This window comes from Agelaius tricolor, unplaced genomic scaffold, assembly GCF_023055355.1.
Source record: "Agelaius tricolor isolate 1412-34295 unplaced genomic scaffold, bAgeTri1.0.p SCAF_49, whole genome shotgun sequence".
NCBI lineage: Eukaryota > Metazoa > Chordata > Aves > Passeriformes > Icteridae > Agelaius > Agelaius tricolor.
The window spans coordinates 1794480-1820458 of NW_027269309.1; the positions used below are offsets into that span (position 1 = coordinate 1794480).

Sequence of the window (25979 nt, forward strand, 5' to 3'; positions counted from 1 at the left end):
TCCTGTCCCATCACACTCTGAGGGTTCATCCTCCTCATCTGCCAGAGCAGAACCAGGCAAGCAGAGGCAAATCTTACTTGGAGAACATCCCTGCACCACAGGGGCTTCAGTGGTGGGAAGATTCTTCCCTCCATAAGGGGTCTCACAAACTCCAGCATTGCTGAGAGCACTGTCCCAGCCTGCCCCAGTGCCCTGCTGCCCCCTGGGCTGGGGCTGGAGCCAGCTCAGGTGTCTGACACACGGCCCAGCAAAGCTGGCATTTACTGAACAGGGATTTGCCCAGGCCTCTCCACTGGGAATTCTTCCCTTTTTTATGCTTTCATTGCAAGAAACACAGAAATTTCTTTCAGTTGCTTGTATCACCATGTCCCCAGGTGATGATTTCAATGGCTTCCCCATCCTGGTTGTCCCCTGATCCCAGTGATGTGGTGGGCCAGGCCATAACACACAGTCCTGCTGCACTTCCCAAACCCCAGGAGGCTCAGTGCTGAAAATCTGTACCTGCTTGGTCACAAGCCAGTTAAAAAGGGACCAGCCACATTTGGCTGTAAAGGTGAATTTTCAGGTCATAAGCAAATGAAGAGGAGCTGCAGCCCAGGAATGATCCCACCACGAATGGCCACAATTTCTTTTTCACACAAGAGTGTCAGAGCAGCTCCTGTCACCACCACGTGCTGCCACAGGCCACATCCCTGCAGCACCCCAGAACCAAACCCCACATTCTAACAGAGAAGCCTGGGAAAAAGACATTTTTAAAGACCCCAGCAGATTGGTTTGTCCCTGAGTCCATGCTGTAGTTTCTCCCTACACAAGTACAGAAAAGAAAGCAAAATTCACCCCACCTGTCCCAGCAGAACCAGCTCAAGAGCTCCATGCAAACCAGAACCTCCCCATTGGAAGCACCACACAGTGCATCACAAATACTGGGTGCAAAAAAAAACCTCAACAAACCCCTAAAAAAATCAACCCCAAAACAAGCTACTGAACACCCACACTGGGCTTTGAAATATCTACACATGCAAATGGGTGCACACACAGGAAGTTCTCAGTTCTTAAGCACCTTTCATTTGTTTTAAGATTCGAGGAGACAAAAAACCTCAATGAAAAGGGGTTTTCTTGCTCTGGCAGCACTGGGCAGGAGGCCTGGGACCAGGCCAGGCCTTGTGCTTGCTGCTGGGCAGGAGCAGAACCCTGCAGGTCTTCTGCAAAGCACAGGTTGACCAGAGCACAGGGAGGGGGGGGTCACACTGGGGGTGACAGTGGCCTGGCAAGGGTTGGCAGGTGAGTGTTAGGTGTTAATGCATGGCAAGAGTGCAAACAACAGAGGGGACTTGCAGGAGCTCATTTGTTGTGGTTTGTGCATTTTGCTGACCCACCAGAGGCTCAGGGTCTGGATTAACCTCTTCATGAAAACATTATTAATAATTTATTAATCTTTTATAAACATACTCTGGATATAAAGTGTGGTAATAGTTCTGCTTCATCTCCTGTGCTGGCTGGGCACAGAATGATGAAAGACATCTCAGACTGGCACAGAAAGAGTTTGAATTTGCTTCTGAAAACCGGGACAGAGGAAGAAGATCGCCTGTTTGAAATGGGCACTGGGGGCCGGGTGCTGCTGGCAGTGCCAGGCTGAGACAAGTCCCCCAGGAACACGGCCAAGGGCTGGCTCACAGCACAGGAGAAAGGTGCACGGGAGGATTTCCATAAGGGATTTCTCCTGGGTACCATCTCCAGCAGCTGGGCAGGCACAGGAGAGCCCGGCAGGTGAGACATGGCAGGATCTGCTTGGGGCCACTGCTCCCCCAGCCTGTTCCTCTGGGAGCTGCCAAGGGGGCAGTGGGGTCACAGCCAGCCTCTGATTTCTGGAGTGCTCCAGAGGGACTGGCAGCAGGAGAATTTGCAGTGAGACCAAGCTGGGGGCTGGACAGTGCTTGGCTTCTGCCCTTCTTGATGTGTGCTGGGGCCAGAGAGAAAACGCCCCCCCCAACCCTGGTGCCCCAGAGCTGTGTCCTGCGGGGATGGGAGGGCAGCACCCACCACAGCCGGGCTCAGCCCCTGCCTGTGCCACTGGCCCTGCACTGCCCTGCTCCCAGGCCAGCCCAGGCATCACTGCAGGGGCAAAAAAAGGCATTGAGTGTGAAGCCCAGGAAGCCACAGGAGGTAAACGCTGCCCTGGAGTCAGGAGATGCCAGTCTCTTCACCAGCAGGGTGATCTCGGCGTGGTTTCAGGCTTGGCCCGGGACAGAGGCTGTGGGAGGCCCGAGGAGGGCGGGGCAATGCCGAGGGCTCGCAGTTCCCGCTCTCGGGACGCAGAGCTCCGGAGCTGCCCAGCTCTGAGCTTTTGGGAGAGCCCAGGCAGAGCAGTGAAGGGGAAATGCTGCAGGGGAGCAGCAGCAGCTGGCTACTACGGTCCAGGCTGCCTGGCCCGGAGCTAGGGGCTGTTGCTACTAAGAAGATTCATTTTGGCTTTAATCTCATTAAAAGAATTAATAACTATCAGCTGTCTCAGTTTGGGCTCACCACAATTCCTACAGCCGAGGCCCCCAGCTGATATTAAGGGATGCAAGATGGTGAGTGGAAGAACCTCTGGTGAAATCAGAATTTTCTGGAGTGTTGTGGGGGTATGTCTTGTCTCGGAGGGTGGGAATCCAGGCTGTGGTCGTGAGCAGGACACTTTCCCAGGGCAGAGGGTATAAAACCAGTTCCTAAAAGGAGCGAACTGGGGGCAGATCAGCAAATTTCTGCTGGATTTGAAGCTGTCTCAGCTGGTGCTGGAGCCAGTGAAAAGCCTAGACCATGTTCTTCCAAAGGCAGAAGGAGTCCATCACAGAGAGAGGAGGGATTTCATTAGAAATTAGCATCGTCTAGCAGTGAATTTGGCCCTTCACAGGAAAGGATGCCATTTTTAGCGGGGAAAGAAGATGCCTCTGTCACAGCTCCTGTTACAGCAATCCTCTCACTCAGGGCTGCCCCATCCTGACCCATTGCAGTGACTCCCAGATCCATCTTTGTCCTTACTTCAGGCACTTCCCTCCAGCCTCCTCTTCAGCATCTCTTCACCACCACCGTGGACGTGCTTTGGCCACCTCAGGGAAGCTGTGCAGATCCTGCCTCCTCTCCCCTCCCGGGGACTAACACCAGGCAGACAGCAAGCCTTGGCTTCACAGAGCCTCCTCTGAGCATCCAGGAACAGAGAGAAATACACACACACAGATACAGGCGTACCCCTGGGGACACAGCTGGGGCTGGGGCAGGTCACTGCTCCAGGGCCAAAGGGCTGCTCAAAGGGGACCCCCAGCCACGGTGATGCCACCCCAGGCTGGCCACCCCTCCTGGCACGGCAGCCAAGGGCTCCGGTGCTGCGCTGGGACGGTGCTTTGATTCCTGAGATTCCTTTTAAGGTTGTTAAAAAAAACAACACCGTGAGGCACCAGGAGCTGCCTGGCTGACCCAGCCATGGAGATTCTACCAGCGCTTTCAACCACAAGCCCCTTCAGGACTGGCAGTGGGGCAGTATCTTATCACGGTAAAATGTAGCTAAGAAATCAAGGAGGGAGAGAAGTGTTTGCTGGTTTTGCAGGGCGGAAGCAATATTTCGTGTCATTGATGAGATTTTCCTAAAAATCCCAAATCTTGTGGCTTCACTGCTCTTGTCACTCCCGCTCGATGTCTCTGTGACATCCCAGCCAGGCTGTACATGGAGTCATGATGTGAGGAAAGGCACTGATGTCACAGGCTTATCAGGACAAACAGGTTTCACCGGGAACAGGTGATTTCAGGAACAGGTGATTTCACCGGGAATTCCGATTTCCCGCGTGAACGCTGCCAGGCAGCTGGGGAGGGGTAGCGTGGCGCTCCATGCCGGCGGCTCCGGGGGTCGCGGCCCAGCCGGCATCGAGGGCGGGGGACACGGTGAAGGTACAGGAGGAAGATGAGGAGCGCGGGTCAGGCGTGCGGGCGCGGGGTGCGGAGTGAAGCCGCCGCCGTGTCCCCGGTGTCCGTGGGGGCCGCTCCCGGGGCCGGGGCCGGCCGGGGGGAGCCCCTGGGCGGCGGAGCGAGGTCAGTAGTTGCAGTGGCGCTGGCAGGGCTGGTGGACGAAGGCCCCCGGGAGCTGCTTGGCGCGGCGGGGCGGGCGCTGCCGGGCCCGGTTCTGCCGCTGCAGCGCCTTCTGGGCCAGGCGGTGCCGCTCCGCCAGCTGCCGGGCCCGCTGCGCCCGCTGCGCCTGCCCCGCCTTGTCCAGCGCCGCCGCCTTCACCGGCAGCGCCCGCCCGCGCTGCGGCACCGGCGGCTCCGGCCGCGGCTCCGGAACGTCCCTGCGGAGACAGCGGCGTCAGCACCGGGGCCGCCCCGGCAGGCGGGGGACACCGGGCACCGACCTCCTGCCCCACGGACCCCGGTCCCACGGCCCTCCTGCCCCACGGCCCTCTGCCCCCAGCCGCCTGCCGAGCGGGGCAATGCTCCAGCAAGGCAGGCTCTGGGACACCCGAAAAAATCAAGACACCACCAAGAACTCCACTGCATCTGAGTCCCTTGAGCCTGGTCTGTCTCCGTCCCACTGTGACCCCTTTGGAGCCTTGGCTAGTCTCAGGTTCCCTTTAGCCCTTCCCTGCCCCCCTCCAGCACTGAGGCACTCCAGAACACTCTGTCCACTCTGGACATCAAGCTCTGGCTCTCAGGGAGATTTTGGAAAGAGACAGGTCCTGAAGGAATGGTGTCACCTAGACAGGAATGGTGTCCACTAGGCAGGACCAGTGTCACCTAACCAGGAATGGTGCTCTCTAGCCAAGAATAGCACCCCCAACTAGGAATGCCGTCCTCTAACTAGAAATGCTGCCCCCTAACCAGGAGCAGTCTCCTGGCCTGGAGCAAACCTCACCCCAAATTCTTACTTCTCCCCTGCCCCACTGTGGGGCTGCAGGGGAGGAGTTGGAGGGCTGGGACTGGGGGAGAGCAGGGGCCCCATGGCACCCCCATGGCAGTCAGGGCTTGTCCAGCAGCAGTCGGGCTGAGCGTGGGCACGCTCCAGGTTTTCTCTGGGGGCTGCAGGGCAGGGGAGAGCAGCCCTGGAGGGAGGACAGAGCTCCAGGATGTGGCCCCAGAAATGGGTGTGGAGAGCTCCAGCCCACAGGCCTGGGGGGGGCAAAGGGGCTATTTGGGGCATTTCTGTTTAATTTCCCCACTGCTGAGCTGGGGTTTGGGGCAAGAAGTGTCCCACTCCCCACAGCTGTGGGATACCCACCCCTATGCTGGGCCAGTCTGGGGACAGGCGGGTGATCGAGGGGGGCTGCAGCACCCTCCTCCCTGAGGGACCAAGGGGTCTTCAGGGGCCCACTGTGCCCAAAGGCCACCCTGTCCCACTGGGCTTGCTTTGCTTGGGCCATGCCTATGCAAACCCCTGGTGTAAGCCCTGCCTGGCAACCCCCCCTGGATGCGTGACAGGTGGCACTGGCATTGGCAGGAGTGGCCTTGGCAAAGGTGGCCGTGCCAGGAGACCCTGCTAAGGGCAGGGGAGATGAATGCAGCCCTGTCCCAGCACAGCCCAGTGCCAAGCTCACGTCCTGCAGCCACAGCCACCCGAATATGCTACTGAGACCCCTTGGCAGAGGATTTTGGACACGGGGGCTGCCAGCCATGCATGGTGACAGCTGGGGCACCCTGCCACATATGCAGTGTTTCCTGAGGTGGGTGTGGGGACACTGATGTCCCCCACTGCCACGCTATGTCCGTGGGTGAAACATTCCTGGGTGTTGGCGGGGATTTGGGATGGCAGGACCAGCCCTGGTCCCTCAGTGGGTGCTGGGGCTGCTGCCCCCCCACACCCTCACAGTGCACTCACTCTGCAGCATCGTCCTCGGGGCCCTCCCCATCCACCTCGAGGGTGCTGGTGACGTACACCGACATGCTGGGGTGCTCGATGAGCAGGTCCTCCATGGGGCTGCTCCCCACGCCGTCGGGGCCGGGCTCCTCTGCAGTAAAACAGGGGGGAGGGGTGACAAACCAACTCTCGTCCATCAAGCAGGGACCGGCCGGAGCCGGGGAAGCAGCCGGTGGCGGAGGCGGACCGGGGGGCGTCGGGCGGGGCCGCGCCGAGCGCCCGGTACCGCCAGCGGCCGGGCGGCGAGCGGGGCCGGGGCGGGCACGGCTGCCTGGGGCGGGGGTGCAGAGCCATGCGGGGCAGCGGGGACACACACACACACCATGGACAGGGGGAGGGAGGGAGGGAGGGAGGGAGGGGGAGAGAAAGGGGCATCGTTAGTGCGAGAGACACCCACGGCCGGCACACGGCACACCGGGCCCGCCGAACCCCCCGCTCCGGCACGGACACGGCTCTGCCGGGACAGGCCGAGCCACGGAGCTGCCACACCGGCAGGGTTTACTGCAGCAAGGGGCTTTTTCCTTCTCAAAAGGAGAGAAGAAGTTCAGGCAGTGAAAAACGCTGCTTTCCCCGCTCTGACGGCACCCGAGCCGAGCCGGGCCGGGCCGGGTCGGGAATGCCGACACGCCGGTGCTCACAAACACCACCCAGCACTCCGCAAACACGGAAACCAAGCACACGCAGCAGAAAAACAGTCCACACCTTTTCTCTGGAAGAAATCATGGGAATAAATTCTTCAGCAAAGGTTTGCACTGTGCCTTCAACTCCAGCCTGTCAGAGGCCAAATTTTGAGTCGCTGATCCAGAAGCTGACACCCCCCCAAGCCTCCCATCCCTTCCCTTCCTCACCTCTGCCTGGCAGCAGCACTCGGGCCGCTGCTTTTCTCGGCTGCCTGTGCTTGGGATTACTGGGGCTGTATTGGGCAGGAGCATGCACCAAACATGGGGATAACCCTAACCCATTGCCAGACTCATCGGGGGGATTTGAGGGAACTGGTGAGGGGGAGGCACTGCGGTATCTACATGGATCCTGCAGCTGGATGAGGGAGCAGGAGGAAGCACAGATGAAACTGTTCTTGTGTGGAGAAACAGAGCATGGGGCTGGGTACTCCTGGCTCAGTGCATCCCCAGCTCCTCCTGCAGCTGATGCCCCAGCCCAGGGCCCAGGACAGGCCACAGTTGGCCTTCCAAAGACAAGAATGTCTTTCTCCAGGTCAGAGGATATCAGCCTATTAATAGCTGTTGACATGCCGGGCTGGAGATTGTTTGTCAGCCTGGGGACAGGCACGGAGCTGGGCTGGAGCAGCACTCCCACAAAGGGCACAGAGAGCATCCTGGGCACTGTGCCCATCCTTTGCCAAGGTGGGGTTTAATGTCACAAAGCAATATTTTGGGATCCTCAAGTACCTCAGTGATGCAGCCACATCCTGGGAAATGCTCTTTGCTCTCTCCCTGAGTGCTGAGCACGGCCAGGCTAAGCAAGGGGACAGGAGCAGCATCAGAAACATTCCAGGAAGGTCTGAGTAATTCTGGTGCCTTTTGCAACACAAGGGGCAATGACCAGGCTGGCAGAGGCTGAATCCAGAGGCTCCCTAGGCTGCCTCTCTGCTGCTGGGAGGGAGCCAGGCTGGGAGCAGCTGCTGGCCCCCACAGCTCCAAGGGAAGGATGGGGCTCCGGGTTTGGTTCTTGGAGTGTTTGGTACAACTCAAGCCTCAGAAATAGAGCTGAAAGAATCTGGTCCCCCACTGTTGAGGGACTGCTGTGGGAACAGAGTGCAGCTGAGTTAGCAGCAGGATGCCATTCACAGGCAGACACTGCTGGAAGCCAGTGCTGCCCTGAGAGCTGAGGCACTTCCCTGGGAAAACGTGGGAGTGTTTTGTGCCAGAGTCAGGCCCTGGTCCCCTGTGAGCCATCTGCAGCCTCAACCCAGGGATCAGGGCACAGCATTTCTCTGGCTAGGGAAGCTCCTGACTCTTCCTGGCATGCCTTAGGCTCGCTGTAGCTGCTGCCAGCTGGCCCTGACACGTGGCAGCTGCATGCCCACTGCTCCAGGGACCTCCTTGCAACAACCCCCCTGCCATGGCACTGCCCTGACCCTCCCTGCACAGGCACCTGAATGCCCAGAGCACAGGGAAGCCTCCACAGCTGCCCATGCCCACACCACCCACCACCTCCAGCAGCTCTCCAGTGCTCTCACCAGGCATGGGGCTGGCCCTGTCCCCCATCCCAGTCTTGTCCCTGCTCTGGTCCCTTCTCCAGGTCACTGCATGTGGGAAAAACACCCTAATGAACAATTTGAATAACAAAACCAGGCAGGGAACATCTGCCCAGAGACCTGCTGCCTGCAAGAGGGAGGACAAACCCCTCCTCCCAAACCTGCAGGATACATCTGTGCTCCCTGAGCTGGGGCCTCACAACCAACCAGGGGCTACCAAAGCAGAGCACAGCCTCAGGAGCTCCTGCACAGGCAGGAGGGTTTGTCTCTGATTGCTGCTGCATTTGCAAGGAAAAGGTCATAAAAACATCATTGCAATTGGCTGAGTCATCAGTCTACAACAGAAAGTCCCAAGGTCTGAACAGAGCTGGTGAAGATCTGCACAGGAGGAATTCAGTCTGTGTGGTTGGTGTTACACAGGGCTCGGGATGCTCTGTGAATGGGGAGCCCTGTGGGCTCTCTAGGTACAGGCACCTGGTGCCAAACATCCCTTGTGCTTGGCATGGACAGTGGGAATAATTTGGGAAGATAACCCCCATGGAGGTGAGATTTACTCCTCTCAAATGACCCAAGCATGGGCAGATCCCTGGTGGCACATCCCCAACTGGAACAGGCACCACTCCTACCTGCCCTCCCATGGGGACAGCCCCATCCCCTCCCCAGGGGAACAGGCTCCCAGTGTGCTTTCAGCAGGGCAGGGCAGGGAGCAGCTGAGCTTGGCTCCTCCTGGAACACTGCTGCTGTCCAGGGCACAGCTCAGCCCAGGCCGTGGCACTGCCCAGCCTGGGACCCCTCCCCACTGACCCCTGTGGGCAGCATCGCCCCAAAGCTCTGGGTGATGTCCCTGCCTTGCCAGGCTCCCCTCCTGCCATGCAGGCACCTGGAGGCCTCTGGGCAGCAGCAACCCCAGCTGGAGATGCTGATGCTGCTCCCACACTGGCAGAAAGTTGAGAACCATCACTGGGAGAGGAAAGGGAAAAGGAGGAGCAGGTCAGAGGCTGCTGCAGTGACCACGGGCAGAGCATGGGGACCAGGGGAGAAAAAATGAAGGGCAGAGCTGCTCCCATGTAGTGTAAGCCCATCTGCTGATATAAGGATTTGCCCAGCTCTGGAGAGACAAGGTGCAGCAGAGGCTGTGGGAAGACAGTTCTGTTGCTTTGCTCACCTGCAAGGTCAATTATGAGCCAGCCATCCTCCTCCTCCTCTTCCTGGACAAAGGGTTTGGGCTCCTCCAGGCCCTCTGGCGTGCTGCTGTCACTGAAGAAGAGGCTGGTGAGACGCTGAAACATGGTGGGGAGCAGTCCAGCAGGATGGACAGGGAGATAGAGCTACTGCTGAGCACCAGCTTCCAGGCACAGACAGGAGAGATGGGCAGGGAGGGGAGAAAGAGCCCTCGGGGTGTCAGTGACAGAGAGGTTTGGCTGCCAGAGGAATCAGAGCTGAGCAGTCTGCAGTGCAATTGTGAGGTGCTTCACTTGGCTTCAGTGCAAAGGCCTGGAAAAGGGAGAGAAAAAGGAACAGCACATTAAAACAGGCTGGCAGTGTGGCTCTCCCTCATCCCAGGGGCTCGGGTGGGCTCAAGGGCACAGCAAAAGGTGCCTCTGGCACTGATCTGTGCCATGGGCTGTCCCAGCTGGTGCTGTATCTGAAGCAGCACTGGGTGCCTGTGCCCTGCAGCCCCCACCTGCACCAAGCCTCTCATTGTGGCCCCATCCTCATGGGTGGGGTGTCCCAGGAGACCCATCCCCAGGAGCTGGCAGGGACAGAGCAGAGGGTGTCCCTAAGTCAGGCAAACATGCCAAGCTCCTGGCAGCAGGCAGGACAAGGACAGCACTGTCACAGAATCCCAGACTGGTTTGGACTGGGAGGGACCTGGAAGTCTCATCTCAGGGACACCTCCCACTGTCCCAGGCTGCTCCTGGGTGCTCCCATCCAGCCTGGCCTTGGGCACTGCCAGGGATCCAGGGGCAGTCACAGCTGCTCTGGGCACCCTGTGCCAGGGCTTCCCCACCCTCACAGGGAAGAAATTCCTTTCCAATATTCCATCTAACCCTGCCCTCTGGCAGTGGGAAGCCATTCCTCCTTGTCCTGTCACTCCAGTCCCTTTTCCAAAGTCCCTCTCCAGCTCTCCTGGAGCCCCTTTAGGCACTGGAAGGAGCTCCAAGGTCTCCCTGGAGCCTCCTCTCCCCCAGGTGAGCACCCTCAGCTCTCCTAGTCAGGCTCCAGACCTGACAGACTCCAGCCCTTGGAGCATCTCTGTGGCCTCTCTGGACTCACTGCAGCAGCTGCATATCCTGCTGATGTTGGATCCCCAGGGCTGGGGCAGCTCTGCAGGTGGGGTCTCACCTGGGTGGGCAGAATCACCCCCATCTGTTGCCCACCCTATGAGGACAAGCCCAGGATGCTGCTGGCTCCCAGGGCTGCCAGCACACACTGTTGTTCACATCCAGCCTCTCATCCCAGCCCTTTGTGGGTCTCTGTCTCACCTCTGCTCAGCTCATCACTGTTTTATCCCTGGGAAAGCAGATTCCCTCCAGTGTGGGGGGAGGTCAGCACTCATTCATTTCATTCATGTCTGCCAAGCTCCTGGCAAGGCACAGGAGGGGCAGCCAAAAGGTGCAGAGTATTATTTGTGTGTTATTTGTGTGCCTCTTGGTCCAGAGACATTAAAAGGGCATGAAAAGGCCATAAAATGCCAGCAGGAGCTCAGTGCAGTGAGAGGGACAGCTGGGTGCTGCCGTGCTTGCACACTGATGTGGGTGCATTGAAAGGGTCAATCCCCATCTCATGGCAAAGCCCAGGTCAGGACCAAGGGGCCATGGAGCTTGAGTGATGCTGCACCCAGGGAAACTCCATTTGCTGCAGGCAGAGTGGAATGGGAAGGGTACAGGAGCACCACGTGTCCATGCACACCCCAATCCTCCAGCAGGAAAAGTTCTTGCTCAGCCCTGCTGCCCCCTGGCCTCCCCAGTCCCAGCACCCTGCCAAGGTGGCTGGCCTGAGCACTGCAGTTCTGGGGCTCAGGCACTCTTTTCTTCATCCCTGTGGGATGGAAATGCCTTTTGCAGTCTCTCAGGTGCCTTGGGAGGAACAGCATCTGCTCTACAACACAGAAAATGAGAAACCAAAGGAGCCTTCCCCAGGGATGGGATCCCCTGGAGCTCAGGGGCCCTGATCTCAGACACTTCCAGCTGCAGAGGGCAGTGATGGAGCATGAGGCAGCCCTTCAACAGCCAGCTCTCCCTCCCTGGCATGGCAGGGCAGCAGTGTGACTCCACCTGTCCCCCAGAGCAGGTCCCTGGTGACTCCCATTGCCCCAGGGGCACAAGGCAAACCATGAGCCACAGCCATGCCCTCCTGCAGACTGCAGTGCTCAGGGCTCCAGCTTCCCACCCACTCTGGGATGGCTCAGCTGAGGCTTGTGGAGACTCTCACCAGGAAGAACAGGAGGTCAGGGAGGACTCTCTGCTCTGTGTCCTGAGAGGGTCCCTGGCTTCCTCTGGAGGCACTGAGCAGGGAGGGTTTGAGCACTGAGACACGGCAGAGTGGTTTCTGTGAGCCCACAGCCCGCAGGGCCATGCTGTGACCCTGCAGTGCTCTCAGTGAAATTAGCCAGACTCCCCCTGCACCTGGATCATCAAAGCACATTCAGATAAGTCAGGGAAACACCACACAGAGGGGCTGGTGCCCAGCTGGGCTCTGGCTGCACTCTGCTGTGCTTCACTCCCAGCTCAGTGAGAGCTGCCCCCACGGGATGCCCACGTGCCCCCAGGAACAGCTCAGGCTGGCAAAGGCCACCCTGGCAGCCCCGAGGGTGGGGGTGGCCTCAGCACCAGCTCAGCCTGGAAACCTGGCACCTGCCTGAGCACTCACCTAGGCAGTAAATACCTTTTAATATGACATGAATATTAATTATTTAAGATGTTTATTAAATATCTAATTGTGGCAGAAACTCCACAGCTCCCAGGCTCCTGCTGGTGATGTCCCAGAGTCTCCCACTGTTTGCTGCTCCCCAGGTGCCTGGGCAGGAGAGGCTGAGGCAGCTCGTGGCAGGCACAGGGGTCACAGGGGTCACAGGGGTCACAGGGGTCAGTCCCCCAAGGCCACCATGGCCCTGGCTCAGTGTGAGGCCAGCAGTGGGCTCATGTGCTCATTGAGCTGGGGCACTGCCAGGCTGGCAGAAGTGCTGAGCCAAAGCTGAGCCCAGTGCCAGCAGGGAGGTCCTCAGGGTGACACAGTGGGGCTGGGGACAGCAGGGTCCCTTGTGCTGTGCCCAAGCCCACCACATCAGGAGGACACTGGCAACGCTCTTGACTTACTCATGCTAGTGTCAGTCATTGTCCCTGCCCAGATCTGGATGTCACCCAACAGCAGAGCTGGGGACAAGGTCTGGCACACAGGGACAGGGGAAGACAGTGGCCTCAGTTTGGCTGCCAGGGCAAGGTCACCCAGAAAAGCTCCCAAGCAGCCAGCACAGGTCAGAGGCTGAGGCAGGCAGGGATTGTCCCTGTTGCCTAAGACAGCCTGGAATCTCTGACTGCACCGAGTGCTTCCCATGCTCTGCAGCCTTGGCTTTGGGAGCCCCTGCCAGGGGCTCATCCTCCAGCAAGATCAAGGTCAAATGGCCACTGACATGGTCAAAACCTTTTAGTTTTCCTTTGTTAAATGATGATAAAAGCTTTCACAGGACAGTAGGAAAGCTGCTCCCCCAGGAACCACTCAGAGCACCTGCCTGCTTAGGGACTGGTCCCCAGAAAACCACAGGAAGGAAAGTGGGGTACCTGAATTCCTCAGGTCCACCCCAACCCAGAGGTAATTTATCTTTTCTGAGGACACAACAGACACTATTATTTTTGATTGTCCTCTCTCCCAAATGTAACTTCTCAAGTTAAGGCACAGGGGCTCACAGGCAGCTGCCATAGCTGTGGAGGAAGTGGGAGAGAATTAAAAGCTCCCCTAAGAGCAAAATTTGAAATGGATCATTTTAAAGGATCAGTCCTCAAAGAATTCAAGTAAATCTCCAGCTGTCACCCTCCCCAAGCCAGGGAACATGGGAGGGCCATGACTCCTTTCCTGGTGCAAGAGACTCTGTGCCACGGGTGGGCTGGACCAGCCCCATGGTGGTGCCCAGGGAGCTGCAGGAAGCTCCTGGCAAAGCTTTCAGGATCAAACCTGCAGGGTGAAGGCAGGAGTGAGGCCAAAATGTAGGCAAGGGCCAAAATGAGCATTAATCCTCCCCACTACTTTACCCTGTCTCTGAAAGCAGCAGGATGAAGCTCTGCTCTCCAGAGCTCTCAGCAGGTGTGGGGATGGCACTGAGCTGTGTGGGGCAGTCAGTTCAGCAGCCAGAGGGGTTGGGGCACCCAGAGGGTCCTGGGCAGGCTGGAGGAGCTCAGGTGAACCTCATGGAGCTCAGCCAGGCCAAGGGCAAGGTCCTGCACCTGGGTCAGGGCAGCACCAGGCACAGGCTGGGGCTGGCTGGGTGGGGAGCAGCCCTGGGAGAAGGACTTGGGGGTGCTGCTGGTGACAAACTGGATGTGACCTGGCCATGGGCACTGGCAGCCCAGAAACCAACCCTGCCCTGGGCTGATCCCACAGCGTGGGCAGAGGTGAGGGGGGAATTCTGCCCCTCTGCCCACCCAGGTGAGACCCCACCTGCAGAGCTGCCCCAGCCCTGGGGACCCAACATCAGCAGGATGTGGAGCTGCTGCAGTGAGTCCAGAGAGGCCACAGAGATGCTCCAAGGGCTGGAGCCCCTCTGCTCTGGGACAGGCTGGGAGAGCTGGGGGTGCTCACCTGGAGGAGAAGAGGCTCCAGGGAGACCTTGGAGCTCCTTCCAGTGCCTAAAGGGGCTCCAGGAGAGCTGGAGAGGGACTGGGGACACAGGATGGAGGGACAGGACAAGGAGGAATGGCTTCCCACTGCCAGAGGGCAGAGTTAGGTGGGATATTGGAAAGGAATTCCTCCCTGTGAGGGTGGGCAGGCCCTGGTACAGGTTGCCCAGAGAAGCTGTGGCTGCCCCTGGGTCCCTGGCAGTGTCCAAGGTCAGGCTGGAGGGGGCTTGGAGCAGCCTGGGACAGTGGGAGGTGTCCCTGCCCAGTGCAGGGGTGTGGGATGAGATGCTCTGTAAGGTCCCTTCCAACCCCAAGCAGTCTGTGAGTCTGCACTCTCCCACTCCCCTAGAAGGGAGCAGCTCCTGGCCTGGGAGACCCTCCAGGCCCTCCCTGGCAGCCACCAAGCTCATCCATCAGCTCATTGTAGAGGGCTTGGGTGACCTCCCAGCCCTTCACAAGACTAGAGACTCCTTGGCCAGCTCCTGCCCAGTGAGATGGCCACGTGCCACCTCCATCCCTGCAGGTTCCACCAAGCACTTCTCTCTGGAGCAGCCAGCAGCAGATCAAGCTCTGAAGTTTATCCAGGTATTTGGAGTGCTTCTGCTTTCCCTGCAGCAAACATTTTCCCCATTTACACCAGGGCATGGAGGGCTGGCAGCCTCAATGGGAGCTGCAGTGCAGGAGGGACCCGATTGTGTCCCTGACAGGGGACTGAGGTCAATCTGTGCCTGGTCACCAGGCAGAGGCGGTGCCCACAGAACCGGTTTGGACCAGGAGATGCCTTCTCTTCCTCTCAGGTCCCTTCTTCCAGCTTTCCTGTGTCTGCAGGTGCCCCACATCTGTGGGGGAGGTGTGTCCCAGGTGTCCCTGCTCAGGACACAAGGGGACTGCCTATGTGCCACCCTCTTGGGGCTGAGCTGCCCAGAAAGCACACACTGAGCCCCCGTCCCCTGCCAGAGCTGGGGCCACCACCACGAGACAGCTGCCATCCTTCCCAGGCTCCCACAAACCAGGCACTGCCAGCACAAGGGGACAGCCCGCCAGGGACACTCACCTGGGGACAGACAAGTTTCTAAATGAATTATGTCCATCAGAATCCTTCCAGAAAGTCCAACAGCATTTTACAACAAGCCAGAAGGTATTAAAAATATTAAATTTAAAGTGGAAGTAAAGAAACCACAATGCATCAAGTTATTTTTTCCCCTTCAGAAACCTCGACACAATAATTAGTTTTCTGAGTCACCGTGGCTGCAAATAATCCCAGGAGCTAAGAATAGGGAGCAGGAGGGCAGCAGAGCCCCGGGATGCGCCGGGAGTTCGGGGCAGGAGCTGCAGCGCCGCGGGACCGGCGGCTCTCAAGTCCCAGCGTGCAAGAAAACAGCAACTCCCCTTGGAAATGGCAACAGGCTCCCTGAAAGTTTCCATAAATACTCGGCGGCGAGAGGGATGCTGCTGGCAGGCGGCGGGAGCGGCCCTTCCTCGGCACAGCTAAGAATACCCCGCGCAGTCAGCCCAGCAGGAGGCAGAGGTACAAATCAGGTGCCTTCCTCCAACCCACTTGGGAAATGGGATTCTCAACTCATTTTACCTAAATTAGACAAGCGTTTCAAAGGCTCGCTGTGCTGCTTGCAGGAAAATCCTAAACCTGGCACAGAAACACAAAACACAGAAGGGATCCAGCAGCTGGGCAGCTCAGGGGAGTTCTGCTCATGACCCCAGAAATGCCCAGTGAATCATCCCTGGGCTGTCCCCCAGCCCTCCCCACCAAGGGAGGGACCAGAGCTGGCAGGGACCTGCCTGGGACAGTTTGATGGGGCTGAATTAACGCTGAATTAGGTCCCACAACTACTGTGCTCCAGGTCCAGCTGATCTCACTGATGGATTGCCTTGGGGGAGCCCTGGGCACAGGGGCAGAGCTGCACCCTGAGGTGCTGCCAGCACAGACAGACTGATTCCAGCAAAACAGAGGCTGAGGCTGAGCCAGAGCCTCTTCCATGGCAGATCAGAGGAGTAGAGGGGGGGAAGGCAGAGAGGAGTTTGAAAAATCCCAAAAAACTCTTCATCATGACATTCTTCTTATTAATGGCAGACCAAGACAGGACCAGGAAGGCTTTTCCTCAGCCAGTCCGGGGTCTCAGCAGGGACTAGAGCTCCCACATGCTCCTCCAGATCCTGCCTGAAGGAGGGGGACCCTGCAGAATGAGGAGATGTTTTCCTGGAGCTGGTCTCTGCATTCTCAGCAGCTCTTCTGTCACTGCTGCAGGCAGGTCCTTACCCCAAGGGCAAATGTGATCTCGTGCTGCTTGATATCATCACACACAGTCCTGGCAAATCTGCCAGGGGCTGGCAGGATCTTGGAAATTTTAGATTTGCCATGAGCCATGCTATGAAATTTTAGAGCGTTCCTCTCTGGGATGCGCTGAGTGAAGCATCCCAAGGAGTGAAGCATCCCAAGGAGCTGCACACACTGGGAGGGAGGGAGGGGAGCAGCCCAGCCTTACAGCCTCCCCACATCACAGAGCCTGAACAGAACCTGGTGCACTGCACTTCCACACCACAAGAACCCCGAGCTCCTGCAGCTCCCCCCAAGGCCACTCAGGGCCCCCCTCACCAGAGCAGGACTCGCTGTGCAGTCAGCATTAAAAACCCCTCAGATACAAGTTTGTGTCACTTGTTTTCCAGTCTAATTACAAGCAGGTGTTACCATTTTATTACCTGGGGAAAAACTTTTCTATTTTTCCTTTTTTGCTCATGCAGATAAGCAGCAGTTTGACAACAGGTTCCCAACAGTGGCAGTGAGCTACAGCAGACAGCTTTTGTCTTTTTTTGTGGTAGGTTTGTTGTTTGAGGGGGGAGAAGGGGGGTATTTTGGGGGGAGGAAAGATAAAAGGAGAGGAAAGATTTATTTTAGAGCAAAACAACCAGTTCTTGGAACTCTGTAGATAAAGTCTGGTGGGAAAGGAGGTCCAGCAAAGTCCTGTACCAGAGCCCAACACCTGTTTCTGGGAGGGTTTCTGGGATTGTTTCCTACCCCAGCAAAACCTTGGCCAAACAAGCAACAGCACTTGGCACCCGCCCAGCTCAGCCCTCGTTGGTGCTGCTTCAGCACTGGCTATTGCTGGGCTCAAGGGAGTTTAATCCACTATTTTGGGATGCCAGGGTGCCAGTCTCTTTGCTCAGGTGCTCTGAGCAGGGCTGTAGCTCCCCTATACAAATATGTATATTTATGTGCATAAAAGAATTACAAGAGCAAAAATGTCCTTTTTAACCTGCTTTTACACTCCACGAAGTCCAAGTTTTTCCACAATGAGTCCCCCTAGATGGGAGCAGGATTAGTTTCCAGGGCCTGCCAGGCTCAGCCAAGCTGAGGTGAGAGACATGAAATCCAGAGGAAAGCGGCCCTTTTAGGACTTATGACTTTTTTGAGCTGTCCCAAAGGAGGTGCCCTTAGAGCAGCAATAGCAGAGGGAGATGCTGTGTTTGGTACCTGAGGGACTCCACCCTGGAATGTGGTGGAGTTGCCCCATGGCACAAACCTCAACTGAGCACTGCCAGCACCTCCCCTTCCACATACGGCCCCCGCCCGGGCAGCACAAGCAAACTCAACAAAAACATCAAAGCCTCTGAATCTCATAAAACCTGGGGGGATTTACAAAGACAATCAAGATCTAAAGACAGAGGGATCTAAATCCAAAGCATCAAGGATTTCCTGGAAATAAGTTAAATAGATAATATTTTGTGTTAGAGATTTACATCTATTTACATTCTTTACACAAATTTATTTCATATAGCATACTATATATATAGTATACTATATGCTGTATTTTATACAGTATATAACATACAGAATAGGAAGGTGTCCCTCCCAGGACATCCCCCCCGCAGGGGGTTGGAACGAGATGATTTTTAAGGTCACATCCAAACCGACTCATTCTGTGATTCCATGACATATTTCATACATTGACACATACTTATATTTATATATTCACATTCCTTTTCCAAACCGCCACGTTTCGCACCCGAAATGCGTCTAAACATCACGGGGGGAGACGCATCCCCGTTTCCTGCCGAGAAAAGCCACAGCAGCGACTGGCGCGGAGGGGCCCGGGGCCACCCACGCGTGCCCACGGCGGGCAATGCCCCGTGCCAGCATCGCCACGGCCCCGGCCCGGGGGTCACGGCGGGACACGGGGGGAGCGCTCTGACGTCTCAATGTCAAATGCAAATGAGGCAACGTCACCGCAGCGCAGCCAATGGGAGCGGGGAACGACCGCCAATCTTAATCCGGTGAAGAAGAAACAAACAACGGGCGCGGGGGGGCCGGAGCCGAGGGGTCCCGGGCCACCCCCGCCCCCGCCGGGCGCTCCCCGCCCGGGCCGTGCGGGCCCGCAAAGCCCCGGGCCGGCCCCGACCCCGTCCCACGGGCACTCACCGGCCCTGCGTGTCCCGGGCGGCGGCAGGCGCTGAGGTAGTGCCGGTGCTGTGTGTCCCGATGCTGTGTGTCCCGGTGCTGTGCGTCCCGGTGCCTGTGTCGGTAGCCGTGCCCGTCCCGGTGCCGGTGCGGACCCCGCCGTTCTGCCGAGCGCGCGCCGCTCCCCCGCACAAATCGGCACCTTCCGACAGCTGATCGTGACGTCACAAAGCGGTCCCGCCCCCCGGGCCCGCAGCCAATGGGAGCGGGCGCAGGGAGGGCGGGGCCCGCCCGGGGCGGGGCCGGGGGTCCCAGGAGGGGAGCGGGGTCTCGGGGGACGCGAGCGGGCTGGGCCGGGGCCGGATCGGTTCCTCCGGGCCAGGAGGCGGCAGAGCCCCGGGCAGGGGGCGGCGAGGGGCTGGGGGCTCCCGGAGGAAAGAGAAAGGCTGCAGAGTGTTGGGGCAGAGGGGAAGGGCTGAGCCCCCGGACGTGCGGGGGAAGAGGGGAGCTCCGGCACCGAGATACAACGGGAACGGGAGGAGGGAGATGGACGGAAATGAAGAGCTGAAGCCACTGAAAAAAAAAAAAATGATAAGAGTCCGGTCCCGCCCGCAGCGGCCCGAGGACGCGGGGGGGACAGGAAGGGTGAGGGGGATGTGCTGGCGCTGCCGAAGGGAAGGGACGGAGGCTTGAGGCTTCCCAGACACCCGCTCCCCTGTCACTGCTGCGCTGCACAGCCCTCATCCACTGAGACAGTTTGGACACCAATGAGGGGGCTGGGGCCGAAACCCCTGGATGTGCCACCCGACCATTACCCACCTGCGAGGGGACGAGGGGGGTTCGGGAAGAACGACACCAGGAACGTCCCTGGAGTGTCAGAGCCCCTCAGGATGCTTGGCATCACCAGGTTTGCCTTCGTCCTCAGCATGGGCTGACCGTGGGACCAAGGTTTGGTTTGACCTCGTGCCAGGCTTGTCACAGGGCAGGATATTGTCTGTATAAAGATAGAACATTTATTAAAACAGTCATTAATGGAGCCGTTTGGGTGTCTGAGTCATGCATGGAACAGTTAGGACTCATCTGGCATCACAGGTGAGAATTCCCCATTGTAAATTCACAAGAGGTAGAATTTAATTGTGTCTTATTCAACACGAGGTCACAAATTAAATAACATTTAGTCTTCTGTAATTGAAGGATCTTGCAGAAGAGTGTAAACCATATTGGGAGGAGAGCTGCCACTCTGCAGAGCTCCCACCCCACTTTGCTAGGAGGGGAGCAGAAGCCTGTGAAGCTTGAAACAGTCTGAAGCAGAAAATCCACTCATTTGGGATGTCCATGGAGGGAATTTTGAGCTGGCCATGGCAGTTTCAGTGAATGCCTGAGGAGCTGAAGTTGCTGGACACAGAGGGGGATGATCTGCAGAAGACACCCAGAAGTTAGAGCATAACCACACTTGTCCCCCAACCTGGTCCCTGCCTGAAGCCAAGAGCTCCTGCTGCCCAGGAGGTTCATTTTGCTGCTTCTGCTTGTCCTGGTTTCACATGGAGTGATTACAGGATGGCTCCTGCTGGCTGCAGCAGGAGTGCAGAAATTAGCCTTTAATCCTGCTGCCATAGAGGAGGGCATAAATAAATGCAGCAGAATGAATCTTGTTAGGGTGAAACATGTTCCAGGTAAACTGCCCCCTTTGTGCTGGCATATGCCCTAAAGCACAGGTTTAAATGGGATGCCCCTCTCCATTCCTACAGGGATGGGAAATGCTTCAGTCTCTGCTGCACCCTGCCCTGGTCTCCTGCTGCCAAGAGGGGGTGGCAGTCCCCTCCCAGGGCAGCATGTAGCCCCAGTGATTTACTGCTGGAAAAGCACAGATGGTGAAGCAGAGGAAGGAGCTTCTCACCAGCCTGAGGCCATCAGCAGTGGCTGCCAGGGGCTGTGGCCAGGGGCTCTGGGGTGGGTGACAGCTGTGCCGTGTGACAGTGGGAAGTGACTTTAATCTTGCTGGCACAGGGAATAGTAGGCAAGAAGCCGTGGTGGCCCAGCCCTTGTGTGCCTACAATCCTGCAGGGCTGAGCTGGGGTCCACGTCACTGTGTCCTCTGTCTGGGCATAGCAAGGAGAGACTGGAGGGACCCCCCTATGTCCCCAGGGACAGCAGTGTCTGCTGACACTGAATAAGGGAAGGGAAACCAGAGTGCCTTCCCTGTGGCATCCTGAGCTAGGATGGGGGGACACAGAGCATGACCTGGCATTGACTCCTGCATGGCCCTGGCCCTCAGGTCACTGGGAAAGTCACGCTGAGCTGAGCTGCAAGGCCTGGGGTGGCTGTGGCTGGAGAGGATGAGCAAGCAGCTGACTGCACCTCACCTGCCCACAGGTAATGGGGAGTTAAGTGGGGCCTTGTGTGTCACAGCACGAGCCCACCCCAGCAGCTGCCTCGGGCTCTGCTGCTCAGAAGCATAACTGGAGGCACTCTGTGAACTTGGGTGACTGCCGAAAATAGGAAGGTGATCACACTGGCTTCTGCTTCATGCAGGAGGTTTTGGGAGCAGCATGAAAGCCTCTGGCAAGGTGCAGGGCCAGTGTGTAATGCACGTGCTTCATTTCACCCAGCAAACAGCATGCAAAGCAGGCAGGGTGCTCATTATAGAATGGTTTGTGTTGCAAGGGCCCTTAAGGATCACCTAGCTCCAAGCCCCATTTACGTGTCCTTTATTTAAAAAAAAAAAAAAAAAAAGTTTCATCCAGCTGCCCAAAACTTCTAAAACAATAAGAGATCAGGCAAATAATAGTATGTTTGGATCTTTGCAAACCCCTCCAAGAACACGTCTCCAGCATTTGGCATTGACCGAGAAGGAGGTCCCAGGGCACCCCTCCAGCCTCAGTTGTCCACTCTGGTTACCCTGCAGGTGCTTGGGGTGACCTTGCTGCATCCCAAGCAAGTACTGCTCCTGGCATCCCTGCCATGATTTTCCCAGAGCCCAGGGAGCTCTGGCCCAGCCATTCCTCCTGGTGATGCTGAAGTCACCAGGTAACTACTGAGCACCTGAAGAAGCATTTCCCAGCCATGTCCTGGGGCTATGGGTCAGCAGCTGGCTCAGCCCTTGCAGCTCCCAGGTGCCTGAAGGCCCCAATCTCAGTGTGCCACAAGGCTTGCTGCCACACTGTGAGCTGGGCGCTCGTTAGCTAGGGCTGGGAAGGGCAATTAATGAAGAAGTACATGTGCAGTGTACAGAGACAATCCTGCAACACAGGCTCTGTGCCAGACAGCAAAAAACAGGGAAATGAATCACAGAATATACTGAGCTGGAAGGGACCCAGAAGGATCATCGAGTACAACTCTGAAGTGAATGGCCCATACAGGGTCAAGACCTCACCTTGGTGTTATTGCCACCATGTTCTGACCAACTGAGCTAATCTCAGGGTCTTTATGAATGAGCAAAAGCTGTTCATTCTCCTTCCCCAAGCCATCCTGTCTCACCCCCATCACACTGAGAGTCCTTGGGGCACTCAGGGATGTGCCCAGACATCCACCCAGCCCCAGTGAAATGGACTGGGAGGTGCCACCAATCACCCACGCACACCCCTGGTGTCTGTATGTGCCACACCTCAGCTCCTCAGGTGGCTGTTCCCATGCTGCTTGTCCCTTGGGATAGATTTGCCTAGAAGTTCCTGCCTGGAGCTGTCTGTGTTGTAGATCAAGAAAATGCAACATGCACCCTTTTCACATCATTAAAAATCCTCATTGATCTCCTTGGGAGCCCCTCTGGTCCCTTGAGTGGTGGCACTGGAGACAAGAGGTGTGCTCCTTACTTAAACTGGGAAAGACCACCAGTCCCTGAGGAACCTCAGTGCCTCGCTGGGCTTTGGTGGCCTGAGTAAGGTCCATGAGGCACAGGCTCAGCGTGGCTTCTCCCCCAATGCACTGCCCCTTCCAGAGATGCCTGAGACCTGTCTGGCTCACGTGGTCTCCATCCCAGGTCCACAGGACTCCACAGCATTGTCTCCTCGCTCTTCCCAGAGGGATGCTGGCAGGGACACACAGCTGTGTCTGGCCAGACACACACCCAGCTGAAGGGCTCAGTTCAGCCCCTGCTGGGGGCAGGGCAGTGTGGATGTGCTGTGGCTCAGGTGAGTGGTGAATGGGGGCTGTCACCAAGGTTGGTCACTTGCTGCCTGGTGGCCAGCACCCCAGTGCTCCCAGCACAGGGCTTTGCATGGGCTCCCAGGCCCCAGGGGGCACAGAGACCTCTGCCCAGCCCCCTGGCACGCACTGGAGAAGAGCTGTGAGACACTCAGGGAAGCTGTGGTTATTACAAGGCTGGGGACAGTTCCTTCCTGGGACACCTGTGGGACAGGGATGTGCTCTGCAGTGGGGAGGAGCTGCTCTGTGCTGCATGGCCTGGATGAGGGACAGTGACCTGAGTGAGGTGCAAAGCAGATGGCTGATGATCATATCTATGGGGCAACCAGCACCCTCCAGCTCCATAAAACCTCCTTGTGCCCCCTGTAGATACCCACAGCCCACGCAGCACCTGAGGGTGGAGGGAAGAGACGGGGCTTGGCTCCCCAGCTGCTCTGCCGTGCGAGAGGGCAGCAGGCCACCCTCATGTGGACTTCCATCCCAGAGAAACTGCCCAGCACCTGAGATGGGGATGGTCCATGAAGAGCCTGGGATTTGCCTGAGGCTCTGAGTGTGGCTTTCCAGCAGTGAAGGAGCATGGAGGAGTTTACCTAGAAAAAATACGGTGAGTGCCCTCTGGGAATGACCACAGCCAGGAGGTGACCTCACTGGAAAGAAATCTGGGTGTTACATTTGTACTTCTCTGACAAAAAGACCTATTTCCCAAAGATGAACGTGGGACAGAGGTTTTGCATTTGTCGCATAAAAAATGGACTTGCTTCTATATTTAGAATTTGGGTCACCAGCAGCTTTCTGCCAGGAGACACCAAAACAACTTTGAAAAACAGAGCTGCAAACCGGCTTTCGGCCAGGCAGCAGTGTCCGGTCGGGAAGGCTGCCCAGGGGGAGTGATCAGAGGAGAGCTCGGCCGCCTTTGGCAGCAGCGCCGGCCGGGCCGGGCTGTCCCTCCTGCCTGGGGACGCTCTGAGCCCCTCCACGAGCGCCCCGTGATCCAGCCCGGCGGCGCTCTGACTCAGGGTATCCTGCACCGACACCTCCTTGTTTTTCACAAGCTCCTCGCTTGGCTTGGGGACAGAAGGAAATAGCAGCTGGTGAGATGAGCCCAGTAATTTGACCCAAGGCGATTTTGGGGTGTGTGTCTCAGCACGGAGTAACCTTGCTGGTCGGGGTGCAGCAGCCGGGGCCAGTGCCTGTGAGGCGAGAGGATGGCGAGGGACTGGAGCCGGCAGCGTCCTGCCAGCCCCTGGCACCGCCCTGCGAGCCCCTGGCACTGCCCGAGCCCGGCGGTGGGAGCGAGCAGCGGCCACAGCCAAGGAGAGCCCGCAAAGCTCCGCACTCTGCCCTGCAGAGGAGGGAGTGGGAGCGCAGCTGCTGCCCCACTGACAGCACCGGCCACGGTGGCTCCTGATGGGTCTCCTCAAAAGTGACTGACACCCGGCTTCAACCTTCCACACTGTGCCAAGAGAAGGAGCCTGCCCACCCTGCTGCCCCTCGCCCCTCCACTGTGGGCCCTTCCTGCTCCCTGCCCTTCTCAATCCCCCGAGGCTCCTCATTCCCAGCCACTGGATCCCAGCAACAGCTGCTACCCCCAGGGTCCCCCAGCCTCACCCCAAAGCAGCTCATGCCATAAGCCATAGTGGGGGATGTGCTCCATCGTGGTAGGGTGCTCTCCACAGGGGTGATGTGTACTCCATAGGGGTGGAATGTGCTTCATGCAGGAGGGATGTGCTCCACAGGGCAGTGTGCTCTCCATGGGGAGGGTGTTCTCCACGGGGAGTTGCTCTCCACACAGGGAAGTGTGAGTTCCATTGAGTGTGCATTAGCCCAGAGGGCACACAATGCCTTGGAGGCAAGGAATGGACCCCGGCTCAAGGCTTGCTCTTCCTGTAGCCCTTCTGACTCCAAGCAGGCTGGACAAGGACCCAGGAGCCCTTGGGAGCCTTGGCACTCAAGAGTCCCCCAAGACTCTGATGCTCCTGAGGGGCTTCAGTGATGGCATGGCTTTGTAGCTCCCATAAATCAGGACAGTTGTATTTTCCAGAGTTTGGATCACATGTCTCTGGCTCTTCTGCCCACTCCTGGGTAGAAGTGACCCCCTCCTGACAGGTGCTATGAGGTGCCCAGTGTTCTGCCCAGTCACTGGTGCTTTATTCCCAAGTTGCTCTCAAGTCTGTGTGACCCAAAAGTGAGATAAGCATTTGAATCAGCATTTAGGACCTCTTTAAGGTCAAGGTTAAATCCTGCCTAAAACAACCCCAGGCCAGTAGAAGCGCAAGCCTGGCCATGCCTTTGTCATCGAAGGTGCTGCAGTCCAGTGGGTCAGGGCAGGTTATGCCATGGTGCTGCTGGGGCCCTGTGTGTGTCTGGGCTGGATGAACCCTGGAAGCTGCCACCTTCCACACAACAGCATTTCTGGCTCTTTTGACTCCTGCCATATATTTGCCTCATGCAAGATGAGGTTTTGGCAGTCAGTCCTGCTTCAGAGCAGTGCTGAGCCCTGGGATCCACCCAGGCTGGGGAGGCTCAGCCCTCCATGGCAAGAGTAGAAGAAAAGGTTGGGCTGAAGCTGAATAAAAAAGCAACCACTCAATCACCTGGTCAGGCCTCCCACAGTTCAGTGTGGATTTGTTTGAGCCCCAGGAGTGCACACCCTGAACTGTGAGCCTGTCTGGGCTGAGGCACAAGGCAGTGACCATGGAGGACTTAATCCTCATCTTCACATGTTCATAGTCCCATATATTTGTACCAATTGTAGTTTAAATCCCTCCCTAGGACAGAGGCAGGAACTTACTACACTCAACTTCAAGCCAGGACAATCATAACAAATAAAATGAAACCTGGGTCTTCCATTTCAGGGGATAGGAAAATTACAGGGTAGAAATCACTCTTCTGTAGCTGCCCAGCCTTGATTGTTCAGCTAAGGCTTGCTGGGGATTGGTCAAGGTGTTGTGGGCCAGGTGGACCAGTTTTCCTGCACTTTGCTGGTGCCATCCAACATGCTCCTTCTCTTTTGTCCTTGTACTTCATGATCCAGAGTCACACCACACCTTCCCCAGCGGCCGGTGTCCACAGGGGACACTGCTGCTGGACACCACCATGGTGACATGGTGACACAGCCTAGTTCTGGTGTGGAGACAAGGCTGCTCCATCAGGCTTTCCTGTGGCTGCCTGTGCTCCCACCCAAACCACATGGCCTCACCATCAGCATCCTCATCTGAGAAGGTCTGAGTAGAGTGGGGAAAAATGACCCCATCACTCCCTGCTGAGGAATCTCTGTCATGCAGTTTGGTTTAGTCCCGATGTGGAGGGGCAGGGCTCCCCAGAGCTGGCAGGAGCAGCCTTGGGATGGCCATGCTGTGCTCAGCTGCCCTGGCCAGGTCACCACCACTAGCTCTGTAATAGGTGAATTTTCAACAATCTAAGTTGTCCATGCTGGAGTAGGATCCAGGCTCATCAGACAAAGACAGGCTCATCCAGCACTCAGTGGTATCCTCAGCCTTG

At 57.4% G+C, this 25979-nt stretch overlaps 1 protein-coding gene across 2 annotated transcripts; it reads right to left on the reverse strand.

Annotated features, from left to right (window-relative positions):
* Positions 1-1391: 1391 nt before the first annotated feature.
* Positions 1392-18556, reverse strand: TP53INP2 (tumor protein p53 inducible nuclear protein 2). 2 transcript variants are annotated; one of them, XM_071455393.1, is made up of 4 exons: positions 18360-18556; positions 9259-9587; positions 5840-5969; positions 1392-4316 (listed from the first exon to the last, which is right to left on the reverse strand). In XM_071455393.1, exons 2-4 carry the CDS (start codon positions 9380-9382, stop codon positions 4064-4066), a joined length of 507 nt encoding a protein of 168 aa, XP_071311494.1. In that variant the 5' UTR covers positions 9383-9587; positions 18360-18556; the 3' UTR covers positions 1392-4063. The 2 variants fall into 2 exon arrangements, with proteins under 2 accessions (XP_071311494.1, XP_071311493.1); XM_071455392.1 differs by having other exon boundaries at positions 5840-6149.
* Positions 18557-25979: the final 7423 nt, after the last annotated feature.

Bases quoted from the DNA above. Each gene is read 5' to 3' on its own strand.
- TP53INP2 (XM_071455392.1), bottom strand. From the start codon at position 9,382: ATGTTTCAGCGTCTCACCAGCCTCTTCTTCAGTGACAGCAGCACGCCA. The intron at 6,150-9,258 runs GTGAGCAAAGCA...CCCCCGCCCCAG, and splicing joins GCTCATAATTGACCTTGCAG to GCAGCCGTGCCCGCCCCGGC. The intron at 4,317-5,839 runs GTGAGTGCACTG...CTGTCTCCGCAG, and splicing joins CCCGAGGACGATGCTGCAGA to GGACGTTCCGGAGCCGCGGC.